The sequence below is a fragment of the Equus caballus genome, chromosome 2 (genome assembly GCF_041296265.1).
Source record: "Equus caballus isolate H_3958 breed thoroughbred chromosome 2, TB-T2T, whole genome shotgun sequence".
In the NCBI taxonomy this organism is placed as follows: domain Eukaryota; kingdom Metazoa; phylum Chordata; class Mammalia; order Perissodactyla; family Equidae; genus Equus; species Equus caballus.
In genome coordinates, this window is record NC_091685.1 from 121,784,117 (window position 1) to 121,801,571 (window position 17,455).

At 39.5% G+C, this 17,455-nt stretch overlaps 1 protein-coding gene across 1 annotated transcript; it reads right to left on the reverse strand.

Moving 5' to 3' along the window:
• Nucleotides 1-465: 465 nt before the first annotated feature.
• Nucleotides 466-15,765, reverse strand: RRH (retinal pigment epithelium-derived rhodopsin homolog). Its single transcript, XM_001503520.6, has 7 exons — nucleotides 15,524-15,765; nucleotides 10,351-10,541; nucleotides 8,259-8,358; nucleotides 7,564-7,717; nucleotides 6,477-6,645; nucleotides 3,109-3,287; nucleotides 466-1,566 (listed from the first exon to the last, which is right to left on the reverse strand). The coding sequence occupies exons 1-7, from the start codon at nucleotides 15,627-15,629 to the stop codon at nucleotides 1,452-1,454; spliced, it is 1,014 nt and encodes a 337-aa protein (XP_001503570.3). The 5' UTR covers nucleotides 15,630-15,765; the 3' UTR covers nucleotides 466-1,451.
• Between the last annotated feature and the right edge of the window lie 1,690 nt (nucleotides 15,766-17,455).

Here is a 17,455-nt window from a genome sequence, read left to right on the forward strand (position 1 = left end):
GTGCTAAAGAGACAATTTACAAAAAGAAAAAATAGAGATAAGAGAATACAATATGCAAAGATACACAACCTCACTAGCAGTTAAAGAAATGTGAAATAAAATGAATTTGTTACAGTAGGTAGCTTACAGCTTAAAAAAAATTAATGAGACAGCACTATTAGCAGGAATACGATGGTAAAGAGCCAGTGCCAGCAGCAGGGTAAATTAATTCAGTCTGTCCAGAGAGCAAGTTAGCAACAACAATACCATTTTTATATTTTTAACCAGCAATTCTAGTCTGAAGAAACACTCAAATAGAATAGCTCTCCCAAAGAAAAAAGGCATTTGTACTAAAATGTTCCCAGTGGTGCATCCACGAAACTAAAAATTGTGAAGCAATTTAAATGTCCACTATTTAAACAATGGTATATTATCATGCTATGCTTAATGGTCATTTAAAAGGTCAAACATGAATGTACAAATTCATTCAACAATCAACAAATATTTATTCACTGAGTGCCTACTATGTGCCAGGCAAAATGGGTCTGTGTGCTAAGGATACATCAAAGAAGAAACGTTCAGCTAATCCACGGGCATCAAGTTTCAGTTAAGCAAGATGAGTGAGTTCTAGAGATGTGGTGTACACATTGTACCCGCAAGTACCAATACTGTACTCTACACTTAAAAATTGGTTAAGAGGGTAGATCTCATGTTAAGTGTTCTTACCACAGTAAAATAAAATTCAAACAAACAAAAGCTAGGGGAAGAAAAGAACAAACACACAAGAACCCCTACTCTGATTACACTTAATTGTATTGGCAAATATATGGAAATACATATACAGAAAAATAGTAATTAAAAATGCAGAATACACAGTAATACACACAGAGATTATATTGCTATATAAAATATATATTGACTGACGTGATTTAGAAGCAACAGTGTTTAATGTTCATTCAATTATTTTTGTTAAACAGTACAAGTTAATAGTTGTACTAAAATTTTAAAATTGTGAAAAGTGAAAAATGTCTTCCATTCTACCTGGGAATATCCAACAACTCATTTCAGTAACTATTTGTTGAACATTATTAACTATTATTATTATTATTGATTTATTCTAACATTAAAAGAGCAGTGCCTCTAGTGTAATGGAGGACCCAGGCTAGTTACCAGGTCATGGCTACAGTGTAACACAAGCCGGGAGAGGAAGAAAGATGAGGGGCCTTCTTGTCTTGGGCCTGGATTCATCAAAGGAGATGAGCAGTAAGTTTACACATAAGGAAATAAAGAGACATTCACTACACCAATGCAAGAACTCTGAGCTGCACCTGAAGAATTTGCAATCTAATAGGACGATGGTCTGTGTCTGTATTTGATCTGAATGGGCTCATATTTAAAATGAAATTAAACCATGGCAAAAAAAAAAAAAGAAGTAAACAAAATGTTTTGATAATGTGTGCTTTCTTCTTATTTCAGATTCTTCCAGAAGCCAACTGGTTTTGAGGTACATCCATTGGTAAAATGCTCGTCACAGGCATTGCTCGGTGAGTCTGACATTTGAACATGGCAAACATCGCCCTCCGAAACCTACAATAAAAAAGGGAAAATCTGGCATTATCCTGTAAGGACTGGAACTTTTAGAGCACTTTCAAATCTGGCTAAGACGCCACCACTGCCAATTGAATCTCCAAATAAATTTCTGCCTCCAACTTTAACATCTCCTGTCGAGAACCTTTGTACATGTATAAAGTGTATGTTACAGTTAAAGACCGATTTTGCACCCTTGATGATAAACATTGAAGACATTTCATAAAAATTGACAATTTTCTTTCCAGATTGGCATCTGAGCTAACATCTATTGTCAATCTTCTTTTTTTTCTTCTTCTTCTTCTCCCCAAAGCCCCCAGTACATAGTTAGAGATTCTAGTTGTAGGTCCTTCTGGCTCTGCTATGTGGGACGCCGCCTCAGCATGGCCTGATGAGCGGTGCTAGGTCTGCACCCAGGATCCAAACTGGTGAAACCCTGGGCCGCCGAAGCAGAGCACACAAACTTAACCACTTGGGCACAGGGCCGGCCCCTGAAATTGATCATTAAATATGTTCAAAATGAAACTTCTAATGTCAGTTGCAACGATTTATTTATTTGAACAGAGGATGTGTGTTTCAAGCATCTGTTCTTCTGAGCAAAGGCCAGTTGAAATTAAGAGGAACTTGAGAATGACTGACCTTCCCAAAAGAACTACCAATAGATTCTGAATTAAAAATGTGTTCTTTATTCTTCTTATGTGACCTGTTTGGTCTTGAAAGCTTTTATGTTTCCTCACACATCTGTAGGTAAAGTCGCTCTCCCAAACATGTACCTAAATACATAAGTTTAATAAAAGCAGCATTGGCATTCCAGCATCAGATTACCTGACATCTACTGAGATTTTTCTGGTCAAATGTGGAAGCACAGTAGATTGGTTCATTCCATCTTTCAGCAGTAACAGAAAATGAAATAATCTAAGCTTTGCTGAGGAGGCAGAAAAGAAATCCTTGCTGACAGTCCCAACAAAGTGAGAGGGCGTTCTTTCTCTATTATGCCGAATGACTACCCACTCCCTAAGCCGTTTACAGTTAGCACTGGGCTTTTCTCTTGCATTTTAACGATAGGTCTTCCTTGCGGTAAATATACAACTATGCTGCCCACTTAGAGAGCCCAACATTGCCTTGCCTTGTCTATTTTCTGGTAACAGAACCACTCTTTTCTTTGGAAAATCGATTCCATGTATTTTGGGTGGGGTAACCATATGAACCAAGCCGAGCCCACCATGACCTTCCAGGGTGTTTTCTGCCAGAGAGCCATCTGAGATGAAACTCGCAATTGGGGATGCTCAGCTGGTAGAACTTGGGTCTCGGGCTGCCCGTGATCACTTCACTCCAGGTGGGAAGAGCCTGTCACAGAACTGGAGCCCTAGACGTTTAAGGTCCTAGACGCTTCTCCAGCAGCATGAGCCAGATAACTTTTACACTAGTTTGAAGTGAGTTTCTGTCACTTACTTCCCAAAAAGTCTTAGAACATTGTCCGTTGCCTTTTTAACATTTTCTATATCCACTTTTTAATTCAGAAGCATTTCAGACATTACTTACTTTTTATTTGCAACTACATAAATACAGGGGTTGTAGAATGTAGAAGACTTTGCAAACAGCGGAGCTATGATGGCCATTGAGGGAGGAATCTTCTTTGGGTCACCAAAGGAAGCCCATAAGCACACGATAGAATAAGGGGACCATGCCACCAGAAACATGAATATCATTATCACAGACATCTGTAAAAGAAATCAACATTCGCCAAACCTGATATCCAAAATATCTAAATAGCTAATACATCTAAAATTGCATGAAAAATTATCTAGATTGGAACTTGAATCAGTTTATGTTGCCGATGACATAAGGAAAAACTGAATTTTCCCTTCATTGTACTTTGCTTACGTGTCTGAAGTCATCCATGGTAACGAGAGCTCGTGAAACGGACAGAATGTTACACACCTGTCAAGAACGCCCTCTTCCTTCCGGGGGCGAGGGGAGAACATACAGCTGGCTTTGCTGAGAGGCAGATGAGCCCCCTCCTAACCCATTTCCAGTCACTGTGCTAGCACTACGGGCCCGCAGTTCTCTCACTGTCATTATCTGCTAATCTAAAAAATAACTTTCTAACTTTCTAAACTCAATCTAGAAAACCCAAAACCCTGTATTAAGCTCAGTGAATTCCAATACAGACGATTTGAGCTCAATATACAATATGTATAGCGCAGATGGTTTGGTAAAGGAGCTCGCCTCGCATCTTGTTTAAATGACAAATTATAATTTTTACATTCCTCCCTCCTAATTGCCCACTAAAATGATGGAAAAGAAGTTTAAAAAGACATAAACTCGTTAAGGACTGAGAATCACAGATTAGACAATAGCTTTGTAAAAATTAAAACTGAGTAACCATTGGACAAGTGGCAAGTTACTCACCACACATGAGATGATTAAAAAATAAATAAAAGTTTGTAAAAAAAAAAGCCAGCATTGAGGGAAAACCAGATATAGACTAATTCATTCCACGGAACTACAGAAAGTCCCAGGAATGGGAGGTGACAGCTAGCTCTGGATGTGGGGCTGCACATGGAACTTCAAACAGGAGAACCAGAGAATCTGCACCAGGAAGCAGGTAGACTTCTGAATGCCCTCTCCTCTCAGCCAGGCCACCGCCCTTCCTCTCCTGGGAGAATCCCAGAGGGTCAGCGCAAGAGAGGGCGGAGGAAGGGGGCTCAGGCCGGGGGACACCGGGCTCAGCCGAGAGCAGGGTCCTGTACTGAAAAGAGGGTGCTCACGCTGTGCCCCCTGCACTGAGCCGAGAGAATACAGGTAGACAGACTTGTACCTCCCACTCAGGAATGTGAAAGAACCTTCTCCTTGGAAACTGACCAGCCCAGAAGAAAATCTCCCCAAAGAAACATCCCAGCAAAAGGGCATGTCGAAAGCTTAAGATCAGCTTTTCCATGCATCACTCTTAAAGACGCAGGACAGTCACTGACCACCAGACAGGGAGGAAACACACACACTGACAGGCAGGACCAGAACAGTGCAGGAACTCGGGGGAGACCAAAAACATGTGATGAACAGAAGGAAAATGTAAATACATACCTAATACCATCACAGAAATGAGAGAAGATATACACCCGTCAAACAAGAAGAGGAGGCTATTAAAAGGAGTATAGAGTATAAAATAATGCCTTTAACTATAAAAAAATGACTGCTAACCCATCTATAAAAGTAAGAGCAGAATTTTTAAAACGCAATAGGAAGGCTGAAAGACACGGGCAGCCGGGACCAGGGTGACATACACAAGATGAGCTGTGCAAGTGCAGGGTCAGATCTTGTCCTATTTAAAATTGTATATTTTGTTCAATATGGATTTTTTACACTAATTTTGATTCTTTAAAATATTGCATTATGTACTTATTTTTTTTGATTACTGAGTTTTTTTGGTGCCTGCTTAAATTTTGCACCCAAGGCTTGAGCCTCACTCTGTTCCCCCAATCCCAGACCTGGACGTGGTTGAGGAAACCTCTCAGAAAGTAGAAACAAAAACAAACAAACAAAAACAGAGACAATGTAGGAGAGAATATTTAAGAGAATTAGAAGATAAATCTAGGAGATTAAATATCCAAGTAAAAGGAGTTCCAGGAAACGAAAACAGAAAAAATAAAGAGAGAGGTGGGACTGACCAGAGAAATAATGCAAGGACTCTCCCAGAAGGGAAGACCTGTCTCCACGTGGAACGCACTCACCGAGTACCAGCACATGGGTGAATAGAGACCCGCATCAAGGCACAGCAGCATGAAACTGCAGAAGACTGGAGACACAGAAGCATCTACAAGGTTCCAGAGAGAACACAGAGATCCCTACAAAGGATCGTTACCAGAATGCTGTCAGCCTTCGCAGTAGCAGCACCAGAAGCCAGGAAACTCAGAGCAACGCCTTCGAAATTCTTCGAAAATCATTTCTCCGCTTAGAATTTTATACCAGGCAGTCAAATATGATAGTAGAATTAAGACATTTTCAGGCATGCAAAATCTTTAAAAAACCACCTCCCTGTAACCTTCTCAGAAATCTACTTGAGCATGTGCGCCACCAAACGAGCGGGAGTAAGCCAAGAAAAAGGAAGACGTGCAATCCAGAAAGCAGGTGATCTGACCCAGCGGAGAGGCCAAAGGCATTGCCAGCTGGCGAGGAAGCAGGTCTGGGATGCTGGCAAAAATTTCTGGGCAGTGGTCTTAGAGAACAGCCAGGGCAGATGGATCGAGAGGGCGAGGGGGCCAGGGGGACAGTTCCAAGAAAAGGACAAGGTCAATCTGGTCTCTGACGTGTTTGAAAATTCCTGAGAGGAGAGGAACACTTCTGGCGGAGAGTTTACAGATGGGTTAGTGGCAGGGACACAGAACAGCAAGCAAACCAAACTACAAAGAGAGAGAGAGAGAGAGAGAGAGAGGAAACACGGAGAGAGGAAAGGAGGAAGAGAAGGCAAGATAAAATGAATAAATTATTAACTCCAAGGAGGAAAAAGTTGTATAAACAAAGAGAGACAAATCATAGAACCCTACAGAGATCTGCAGTCAATAAAATTTAGGTAATCGCAATAGTGTAAAATTGACTCTTCATCTACCCAGACATCGTTAACATTATACTGACAAGAAGAGGAGAGAGGAAGGTGGGTTGGGAGGAAGAGGAAAGGCTGGTAGGATAAGAGAAATAATCCCATTGTCCGTAGTAAGAAATCAAGACACAATAGCAAAGAAAAACATCCAAACAGCAGATAGGCACCTGGTTTAGAAATATGGAGGCACACACCAGAAGAAGGAGCTAGAGAGCAAGAACTGGGAGTCAGGGAGGGGTGACTGCGCGGGGCCAAGGGACCACGCATGTGTGAAAGCGCCATTCTTAAAGTTCTAAGGATTTTAACATCTTACCTTTGTTACATCCACCTGATCTGACCAATCTGTGTTGAGGTACTGAGTGCAGTTACTAGTAGGGTGACGTTTCATGGACCGAGTGACATGGTAATAGCAGTAAAACATCACCGTCAAGGGCACAATGAAGTTTATCGCAACGACTGCCATCGTGTAAGAAACAAAAGATCTGAAAACAAGAAAAGGGAATCATGATTACTCGTTTCTTCTCCTAAACAGAGGAGGGAAAACAGGGTAACTGTGAGAAATAATACTGCTCTGTCCAGCACCGTCACGTCAGTAAATGCCTTGGGAAGCATACTTGACTGTTAGTTCATTCAGATCAGGAGTGGGCAAACTGTGGGCTGTGGACCAAGTCCACTCTGTCGCCTATCTTTGTAAACAAAATTTTATTGGACCTACATTCACATACTGCCCATTACACTTACACTTACACAGCTGCTTTCACAGGCAGAGTTGAATAACTCTGACCCAGACAGTCCAGCCTGTAAAGCCTAAAATAATTACTTTTGGACCTTTACAGAAAAAGTTTGAGATTTAGAAATCTTTGATTTGTTTTTCTGAGTAATCTTTAATTTCCATTAACAAACCAAATGATCCCCTTTTCCCTGGTAAATACAGAGGAGCATCACCAGCCAACTAGCCAGCAAATCCTCACAGTGGCTGTGCTCTTGCTGCCTAATTCTCGGAAGATGCGTCGTCACCGCATCACCTTGAAGAGACAGCAGGGAGTCAGCCCGGGCTCTTGCAGGAGCTGCGTGCTGCCTGGCGATGCTAATTCTCCCTTTCGCCCTCAGGTCCTGCCTCTGAGGTGCGAACATCGGAAGGACACTCTGTAGCTGCTTTGCTGTCGGAGGAGAGAGGAAGGGACAGAGGACGGGGAGTAGGGAGTGGGTGGCCTTTACTTGCAGACCAGCCTAATTCGCTTTTCTCAACTTCACCTCTTGCTGGAATCATAGCATCGCTACCAAGGGGGCCCTTTGCTACACTCTGTGTGAGAAACTTTTGATCTGAGCTTAAATTTGAAATGGTGAGAGAATGCCGACATCAGAAGTGTTTGATTATGAAGTGCAGATGTGTCTCTTACGCATCATTTTTCCTCCAGTTTATGGTGCAGGTAGCCCCAGTGGGATCCGGGGCATAATTAGCCCAACCTACGATGGGCATCAAAGCCCAAAAGAGGCCATTGACCCAGGCCCCCAGGATCATGCTGGTGTAAGTGCTGGTGGTCATTCTCCTTCCTGTTAACAAACATGTGAAATATTAGCATCATTTGCCAAGGATAGAATTCACATCTTCACTTTGTTTTAACTGATTATTCAAAGTTGTTATCAAGTAGTTTCTCTACAGAGCACAAAGCCTACCTACATGAATTCACATTCCAAAAACAAAAAAAAAGGCATTAAAGCGAGACCTGAATGATAAAAAGGATCAGCCGGGGGACAAGCAGAGAGAAGCACTTTCCACGCCCAAGGAAACAGCATTTACAAAGACCCCACAGTGGGAAAGGGCTTGGCCAGTGCCCCATGTGAGAGAGCCCTCGCCAGAGCTGGAAAGGTAGCCGGGAGCCAGATCACGCAGGGCCTTGAAGGCTGTGTTATGAAATTTGGATTTTATTCTAAGTATTACAGGAAATCGTTGAAACTTTTGAGCAAGAATTGTCTAAGAAATAAGACTGACCATGACCGCAACCTACTACATTTATATTTTAAGGTGAACGTGTGTGGAGTGGTACTTAGGCAAGGAATGGATCCACTGAGAGAGCAGAGCAAAGTGCCGGACCTGCGTCAGGACGGCAGGTGGTCAGGTACCGATCCAGGGCCACGACTGTGAGCAATCCAATACTCGCCATTCCAAAAAAGATATTCAATCCAGCATAAATCTGAAAATCAAAAGTGGAAAGAATCCACCATTCTCAACACCCTCCCAAGAGACATTTACATTTTTATCCCATTGCTAGAATATATTTTTAAATATTTTGAATATTTTTTATTTTACTAATTTTAAAATGTGTCTTCCATTGTGAAATTGTAACTGGTTTAACAAAGGCATTCATGGAAGCTGTTTTAGGATTTCATTAATTAAATAAACTTTTCAGGGGGCCGGCCTGGTGGCGCAGTGATTAAGTTCGCACATTCTGCTTTGGTGGCCTGGGGTTCGCTGGTTCGGATCCCTGGTGTGGATCTATGCACTGCTTGTCAAGCCATGCTGTGGCGGGCATCCCACATAAAAAGTAGAGGAAGATGGGCACGGATGTTCACTCAGGGCCAGTTTTCCTCAGCAAAAAGAGATTGATTGGTGGCAGATGTTAGCTCAGGGCTAATCTTCCTCAAAAAATAAATAAATAAACTTTTAAAAAATCTTAGTAAAAGTAAAATTTGTATACAACAAACTCTATAATAAATCATAAATTAGGTGCAATACATATAATCAACAAAAAATTAGTATTCAGAAGAGAGACAATTCAATAAGGGGAAAAGACAAACAGAAAATGTGCTACTCATACGAGAGGAAACCCAAATGTTCATGATGTAAGAAAAGATGTAAACCACATTATGTATTGAAAGAAATACAAATTATAAGGTACCATTTCACACCCATCAAAATGACAAAAATTAAAAGTCTGACAATCCCAAGCATGGAGGAGAATGTGGAGTAACCCAAGCTCTCATAATTGGCAGAAATATTTTGGAGAGCAGCTTCACCACGTCCGATAAAGTTCAAGATGAATACACTTTACAACGCAACCATCCCTCTCCTAAGCAACATGTCTGAAGAAACCCTCACATATTGTAGGAAACATGTATAAGAACATTTGTGGGAGCCTTGTTTGTGACAGAAAAACACTGGGAACAAATGCTCAATAACAGGAAAAAGACTAAGTACGTTGGGGTGTGTTCATAAAATGGAATATCAGGCAGCAGTTAAAATGAGTGACTTAGAGCCACATCCATCAACGTGGCTAAACCCCAAAAACGTAATACCAAATTATGAAAGGAAATTTCACAATGCAAACAATATGATAGCATTTATACAAAATTTCAAACATTCAGACAGTATCTAGTTAGTGTAAAGATAAGTATGTAGTGAGATGAAAAAAAATTCATGGGTGAGAAGGGAATAAGATTGGTGATGGTATGCAATGGCCTTCAACAGTATCTGTAAACTTTTATATCTTTAAAAAGAAAAAGAGCTTGAAGCACCTATTACAAAACATTGAGATTTGACAAAAACGGTTGGTGAATACAGGGGTATTCTACTATTATATATATATAATATATTATATATAATAGTAGAGAGATGGGTCTCTACTATTCTCATTTTATTTTCTATAATTGTATAGCTTAAAATAGTAAACTGGTAAAAAAATCAGGCCAAAAGTCATATTTGCCTACTATTCTAATGCAAATTAATATTGTTTCCTCGTCAGTAAAAATAATAGTAGATATATTCAATAGCAATTCTCATGGAGGACTTTCCATAGGAAAAAAATCAACGTGGTAGCTTAACTACATTACTTAGATATTATGATGATCATTAAATATTTTATTATTTCAAATGAAAGCAGAGTATTTCTTTTGAATTTGCAACAATCAAATTTTCATTTTTCTTCTCTAGTGAATGCTAATTGTTTTGTTACCTTTTTTTCCTTTGGGTTGTGGATATTTTCAGAATATAATTTTGGCTGTTATTTCATCTCTCTTATTCAAAAATTTATTTCCCAGTCACTCCTGAAGCTGTTCTCAATAAGTGCACCACATCTATTATCCTACATTATCTTATTTGATTGAAACTCTGGATTTTTTTTTAGGCATTTAAATTTACATCTCCTTAATCTACTTTATTTTGCTTTCATTCCAAAGATATCCAATACCTGACATCCTGCATATCCAAATTTCCAACGTCCATACAGATCTGAAGCAGCAGACATAGGATAGCCAATGCTGCTGACCCCGATGTCAGTGACAGCCAGGTTAATGATAATTGCATTTGTGGATGTCCGAAGCTCCTTGTACTTAACGAAGATGCCCAGAACTATTATGTTGCTGAGAATACTTATCATACCTAAGAACATACACAAAAAAGTCATGTTTTGTTTAACTTGAAATTTTAAAAGTAGAATCAAAATTAAATATTTAAGCTCCTTCAAAAACATAGCAAATCTGTTTTAGTTCATTTATTTCAAGAGCTCCAGCTGTTCTTAAAACTACTTTTAACATCTTGACAGGCTTTCTGTGAAATAGAAATAAGAAAATTAAAACACAAAGAATCTGCCAATTGCATCAACCAGCACTGAAGGCTGGTTTTAATGCCATCACTATTAATCACTTTGTCCTTGAAATTCCTCTTTCCTCTTTCATGATCCCACCCCTGCTGATTTTTAGGATATATCTAGGACCATACCATCTGTTTTGGCAGCTCAACTTCCTTCTCCTCCTTCCTGAGGTCTGAGGCTCTTCCTTATAGCTTCCTTTCTCAAGCCTCAACTATCTCTCTATCTGAACAGCTATTCTGTCACTATTTCCAGCCCTGACCCATGCTCCAGTGTCACATCCCTTTTCATTCAACTCAGTGCCATTAAATATTTACTAAGCATCTACCATGTGTAAGATCATATGACTGTTCCAATATTACTTGAAACTCAACATGTCCAAATCTGAGTTCTTCATCCAACACACACACATACACACACACACACACACACACACACACACGCCCCTATAGAAGAATGCACCCTGCAAGGTTAGGCTACCCAGAGAGGAAACCGAGCTGGCTTTCAGGTCCATTGAGAAGCCTTACAAGTGATTTCACCCTAGTCAAGTTTCCACAGGCTGGGATCTGACTCTTAGCCTTGAGGATCCAGAAACTCAATGTTGCCAGTGCCCCAGAATTGGCTGGACTCAGGTATAATGATGACTGAACTTCTTACGCAGAATACTCATTTATTAATTTACAATGAGAAATCTTACTGAGTGGACCAGATGTGTATATTCACCTGATTAACACTCCCCACATGCTATGAAGGACGCACAAGTTTCCCATCAGCCTCATGGGGGTCATATTAGGTCCTAACGATGCGGGTGGGGGATGAGTAGATTTTAGCTGAGAGAGGCTAGAACCATTCCCAGATTCCTGGGGGCTAAAAGAGTAGTAATCAACAAAAGGAATAGAGTTGTGTCCACCATCATGTAGAGAACCACTGGTGAGCACCCCTCAGCAATTTTAGGGAAGGTTTCCAAGCACCAACCCACAAAAGTATCAGCAAAGGAGGACTTTCTGTTATATCTTGGCACCTCGGTCAGAACTTCCGTTTAGCATCCTATTACACTGATCTTCCAGATTCCTGTCCTTTCCCCCTCCATGCAGCTGGCAGAATAAGCTTACAACAACATAGAATTCACCACGGCTGTTCTCCTCCTTGAAACTTCCCATACTCCCCACTGTCTGTGGGATAAAAGTCCATGTGTCCCAACCTGATATTCCAGACTCTTTGCCTCAATCTGTTTTCACCTTCTCTAAGCAAATTTCCACACTTGTCAAACAAGCCCTCCATTCTAGTTCTTCATCAATTACACCAGGCTTGTTGTAGACTTGGACTCAGATTTCTCCCACTTAGAACACTCTACTCCTTTCATCTTCCTATCCAAATGCTACCTACCCTTCAAAGTTCTGTTCAAGCCCAATTCTGCCCCAAAGCCTTCTCCTACCCACAATATACTTTCTTCTCTAAATTCCCAAAGTACTTGCTTATATTATACTTGATCTTATGTGATGCTATGTTATTTAACTCTTATGTATTCCTAGTCTTCCCATGCAGATTTCAGGCTCCTAATGATTTCTGTGTTGAGTAGGTGACATATGGTAGATTTATTTACTAAAAGGACCACAACTAGAACTCATATTTCTTAATTTCTATTATCCCTGCAAGCATAATTAAGGCACAATAATAGCAAACTTGATGATTCTTAGGTTCTATTTTTAGCATCTAGGATTGTAGCATGTGTACAAGAAATACTCCAAAAAGCTTAATGAATTGAAGAATCTTTCTGGGATAGCCTCAAATTTGATTATTTAAAAAGTAAGATAAAAACACAGTGCAGTAAACTGCTGCCCACCAAGCGTACAACCAGAATAAAGTAACTGTACTTTGGGGGAGATCTTGGACGTAATTGGGGGAATGAAGTAAACGATTTAGCCCTCTCTCTCTTTCTCAGCAGCTGTCTCGAGCACTGTGCTTTATCTCCCTAGCTGTAGGTGTTTTCTCACGAGTACACAACAGATCATCTAATGGTTAGGACGAAGTTAATTTCCCCTTGGCTTCTGTGGCTTTCCTCCAATCTCTTTAGCAGATCCTTTTGAGTCTACTTCCTGGCCTTTCTTTCTTCATCTACCTTATTAAATAAGTGTCTGTCCTAGGCCTCCTTTCTTTTCACATTCAACACGCACCCTGAGTGATTTCATACATGTCCAAGGCTGTGTGCTGGTACTTTCCAGGTCAGTCTTATAAAATTCAAACGCACGTGCCCAGCTTTTTACTGGACATCTCTCAAACCGAACCCAGACTTCTCCTGCCCCAAACCTCTTCTTCCCCAGGTGTGGCCCTGTCTTGGTGAATAGCTTTACCATCCATCCAGGAGCCAAGAAAGAAACCCACTTGTCATCTTCGATGCTCCCTCTCCTTCTCCCCTAATCTCCACATCCAACCATCAATTCTAGCTTCTGGCTCTTGAATGTGCCGCCTTCTTTCTGTCCCCATTTCCACCACTCCCTCCTCAGGATCCTTCTTAATCTTGATCATGCAGGCGCCTCATACGTGGTCTCTTAGCTCCCACGATAGCACATTTCCAAAATGCAAACTGGATCACGTCATTCAGTGACTCCTTATCGCTGTGATGACTTACGTGGTTCTTCATGACCTGGTACCCGGTCATCCTCTTCAGCCAAGTGTCTCTCACCCTTTATTTTACACTTCACCCATAATGAATTTATTTCAGATCCTTTATTCCCCAAGCTCTCTTCCCTCCCAGCATTGGAGAAAGAGAGAATGCTCAAGTTGGTAAAAGTTTGCAAGAGCTAAAATCTAACAGCACATTAAAGATGAAATTTAAAATGAAAAATCTAAATAGGCTCTTGGTAAAAGTAACAAACTAAATAAATGTTTTGACTGAATTTTTTTCTTCATAGTTTTAGTTTTGATTTGGAAGTTTAAGTGGGTTTTGTTCAAGGGGGACTTAGGGCAGCTAAAGAACAATAGATGTTTGAACAAAAGTATAAAGAGGTTAGATATGCTGCCTTCAGGCATTCCTTGATAAACCCAACACTTTTGGTTATATCCAAGGGCTCCAAAACCAAAAGGCCTGAGTTTAAATTGTGCTGTAGCTACTAAGCAGATGTGTGTGTTGGGCAAGTTACTTAAACTCCTCATCTATATAAACGGGGAAAATAAATTAGTTCACTTACTGAATTAGTGTAAGGATGAATTCTGTATGTCTAAGGATTTAGAATAGTGCTTGGTACATACGAAGTGTTCAAATAATAACATTAGCAGCAGCAGCACTAGTAACAATAAGATTACTATTATTATTCCTGTTATAGAGATAAGACCGAGAGAGAATACTTTCTTCACAGGAAATTTTCTTTGCATGCTACTTTTGTAACCAGATCAAAACAAGATAGCTTTTCTTGGTTATCTATAAAACATCTAACTAAACAAAAACTTTGTAAACAAAATATTTGTACGTAATTGTAATAAAGAGATTTTCTCTTTAAGTAGCATATTATTTTCTCATTCAGTTACAACAGAAATCAACCAATAAGAAAATAGAACTTGTCCAATACTTATCATACAGAGGTATGCAAATGAAGAAATTAGCACATCACTACAATTTACAAAAATTAACTGAGGAATCACAATTTCTAGCAGGAATACTCTAATTGTGAATTATGAGAAAACGAAGCAATTAATAAACTGGGTACAGAATTTGTTTTACTTTTCACTCTACTTTTGAATATAGTTGAAAATTTTCATGTCAATCCAAAAAATAATAAATCCAATATAACAAAAAGAGTTACTTCTAAAACTCATCGCTGAGCATAAAGTTAGAAAGGAAGTGACTGCTCAGTATAAAATTTACACCACAATTCAATCTATACATAAAAAAGATAATCAGAGAACTTCTATTGTCATTTCCCCTACCTCTTTTGGGGGGCAAACAAGGCTTTATCTTGATCCAATATATGCATCAATAAGTGTATGTGGGGAAAAATAAAAAGATATTTGTCCAACACCTACTGTATGTGTCAGGTGCATTTATGTGTCATTCAATTTTACTCCTCACAACAACTGTGACAGGTCGCTTATTCTTACTCTGATCTTGTTCCCTGTTGCAAAGATACTAAAAGATGAAATGCAAAGCTCAAGAGTTTCCCATCCAGCATTCTGGAAGGAGATGAATATTTAAACTCTGTCCACACTGACAATACACTCTGCTCTCCCTTTTCATGACTTTAATTTTCTTTCCAGGACTTTCAACCTCAACTAGATTCCACCACCATAGCCAAAACCACGAAAAACATGTATGAGAATAGTAAACAACATAAAAATACATTTTGGCCATGGTGCACACTCTTCCCCAATTAAAACTTAATATGACAATGTAATAACCAAATATATGGATGATTATAAGTTATTTGTTTTATACAAAACTGTTCTCAGCCCCACTTCACTGCTCCTATATTGTTTATCGAGATTCAAAACAACTTGAGACATGAACTACCATTAACAATGCTTTCATTTATCCTTCCACCTACATTCTTATTTGATCTTTACAGCTGGGAAATAGAGCAAAGATTATCATCCTTATTTACCACACGGGCAGCTCAACTCAGAAAGGATAAGTGCCTCGTCAAAGTTGGCCAACAACGTGGAACTTGAAACCTTATCTCTGAACCCAGGCTTTTCCTATGGCCTTATGCTGAAAACCTCTGCCATTCTTCACCCATTCGAAAGCAAAGTAACTGTTAGCGGAGTAAGTAAACATCCATACCTGCCATAATCAAGTAAGCTGCAACAATATTGTGTTCAGTCTGTGAAAAGACCGAGCCATCTTCATTTTTAGAGTCTGAACTGTTGCCTAAATTATTCCTTAGCATTTTGGAGGGGAGATATTGAGACAGCCTTCATAATGAGCCTGCAATAATTATGAAACATTGCAGAGCCACTGAGGGGAGAACTTTCAGAACCAATCATTTCCTCTGAAAGACCTCAAAGAAGGGCCTTTTCATGGAGGCCCTCCCTTAACAAATTTAACTGGGCTAAAGAGGAAAGGATTTTAATTCCCAGAACACAGGGAAAGCTTATTAGCAAAATAAAGAGAAATACCAAGCACCATCCATTTTAGCCAGTTTGGGCATCAGTCTCACATCTAAGGAGATTATCAAGCATGCACATCCCATTTAAACAATAAACCAACTCAGAAAATCAGCGCGGGAGCTAAGAGATTTCTGCCAGAAAACAGTTCTGAAAGTAAGAGCCAGCCTTAGTCCTCTAAATCCACTCAGATTAATGTCCCTGTTTTCTGTTGACCCTTTCAAGTTTTTCCATTTCAGTCCCTTTTGTTTTTTCCATAAGAACTTAAATAAACAGAGACACAGAAAGAAGCAGTCTGCCCCCATCCTTCCAAATCTCACTCCCCTAAAGGTACTAAGTGTTTGGTGTAGATCCTTTCTGCTTTGCTTTGCTTAGACAAACACACATTCGTACAAGCGTTTGAGATTGCCCTTTTTTTTCTTTTAAGCAAAAACATATAAAATCATTCTGTAACTTGTTTTCCCCTGAAGTCATATCATAAATTCCAGGTCAATAAACCTAAGTCTAACCTATTAATAGCCATAATATTTCACAGGATAAATAGAGCATGATGTACCTCACAACCCACCGCAGGTAATTTACCCTACACTTTGATACCCAGAGTATTATCTGATAATAGCAATCACAGCATACACCAGCAAAGTATCTGGATTCGTTCTTTCATCTTGGGAAGTACAGGGCAATTCTAATATTCTGGACTATCTTGTTAGACTTCGAAGTGGGTTACAATCTAACACAAAAATTTATAGTTAGAGTAAGATTTCCCTACCACCTTTCCCCCCATATTCTCTATGTCATGTAATATTATTAAAGTCTAACTCTTCTCAATAGCAAATTTCTTAAAATCAGTAATTTTAAACAAATGCTAGATGCACCCAAGTCAACAGTGCAAGGATATTACAGAACCACTAGAGGGCTATATTTACCCACTTAATTTAATTTTGTAAATCCTCCCATGGCATAGCAGGAAGAGACCCAAGATAATCCTTTGCCTCCACCCTCTCAGCTACATATAACTGAAGGCGAGACAGGTTGGCTGATCTGCCCCGACCCTATAGCTGCCAGTACAGAAACTTTCTTAAACGGAAAGTAGTACTCCGAAGAGCATCTATCTAAGTCAATCTCTTGAGAATCCCAGCATCAAAATACTTTCCAACGACCCTAAAGCAACAAACGTTAAGACCTAAGAGCACCTCTCCCTTTGAAAAACCTACGGATCATGGGGTTTGAAGTCTTCCTTTTTCTTTTGTTTTTTTGCATTCAGTATGCAGAATAAAACATTTTTTTAAGTTTGCTTTAGTTCATAGTCCCTTCCTTTTCTGTAATGAATTATACCTAGTTGTAGCATCCATTTAAATTTTCTAGAAATAATTCTAAGAACTGAAGAAAAATAATTCCAAAGATGGCCAGCTATCTGTGTAGATAAAAGTTTTACAGCTTTGAGTGTGGTAGGTGCATTCAAAGTACTTTTTCATGCTTCCTTCATGAGGGATACAGAAAAGCTATATTGCGTAAAGCTTACAATACAAATATAAGCATATTGTAAAGTTTATGTAGCTCACAATTGTCTAATTTCATAAACTTCTATTGGCCTAAAGTCAATTCTTCT

Bases quoted from the DNA above. Each gene is read 5' to 3' on its own strand.
- RRH (XM_001503520.6), bottom strand. From the start codon at position 15,629: ATGCTAAGGAATAATTTAGGCAACAGTTCAGACTCTAAAAATGAAGAT. The intron at 6,646-7,563 runs GTAAGAGACACA...TCTTGTTTTCAG, and splicing joins AACTGGAGGAAAAATGATGC to ATCTTTTGTTTCTTACACGA. The intron at 1,567-3,108 runs GTAAGTAATGTC...TTTTTATTGTAG, and splicing joins TATGTAGTTGCAAATAAAAA to GTTTCGGAGGGCGATGTTTG.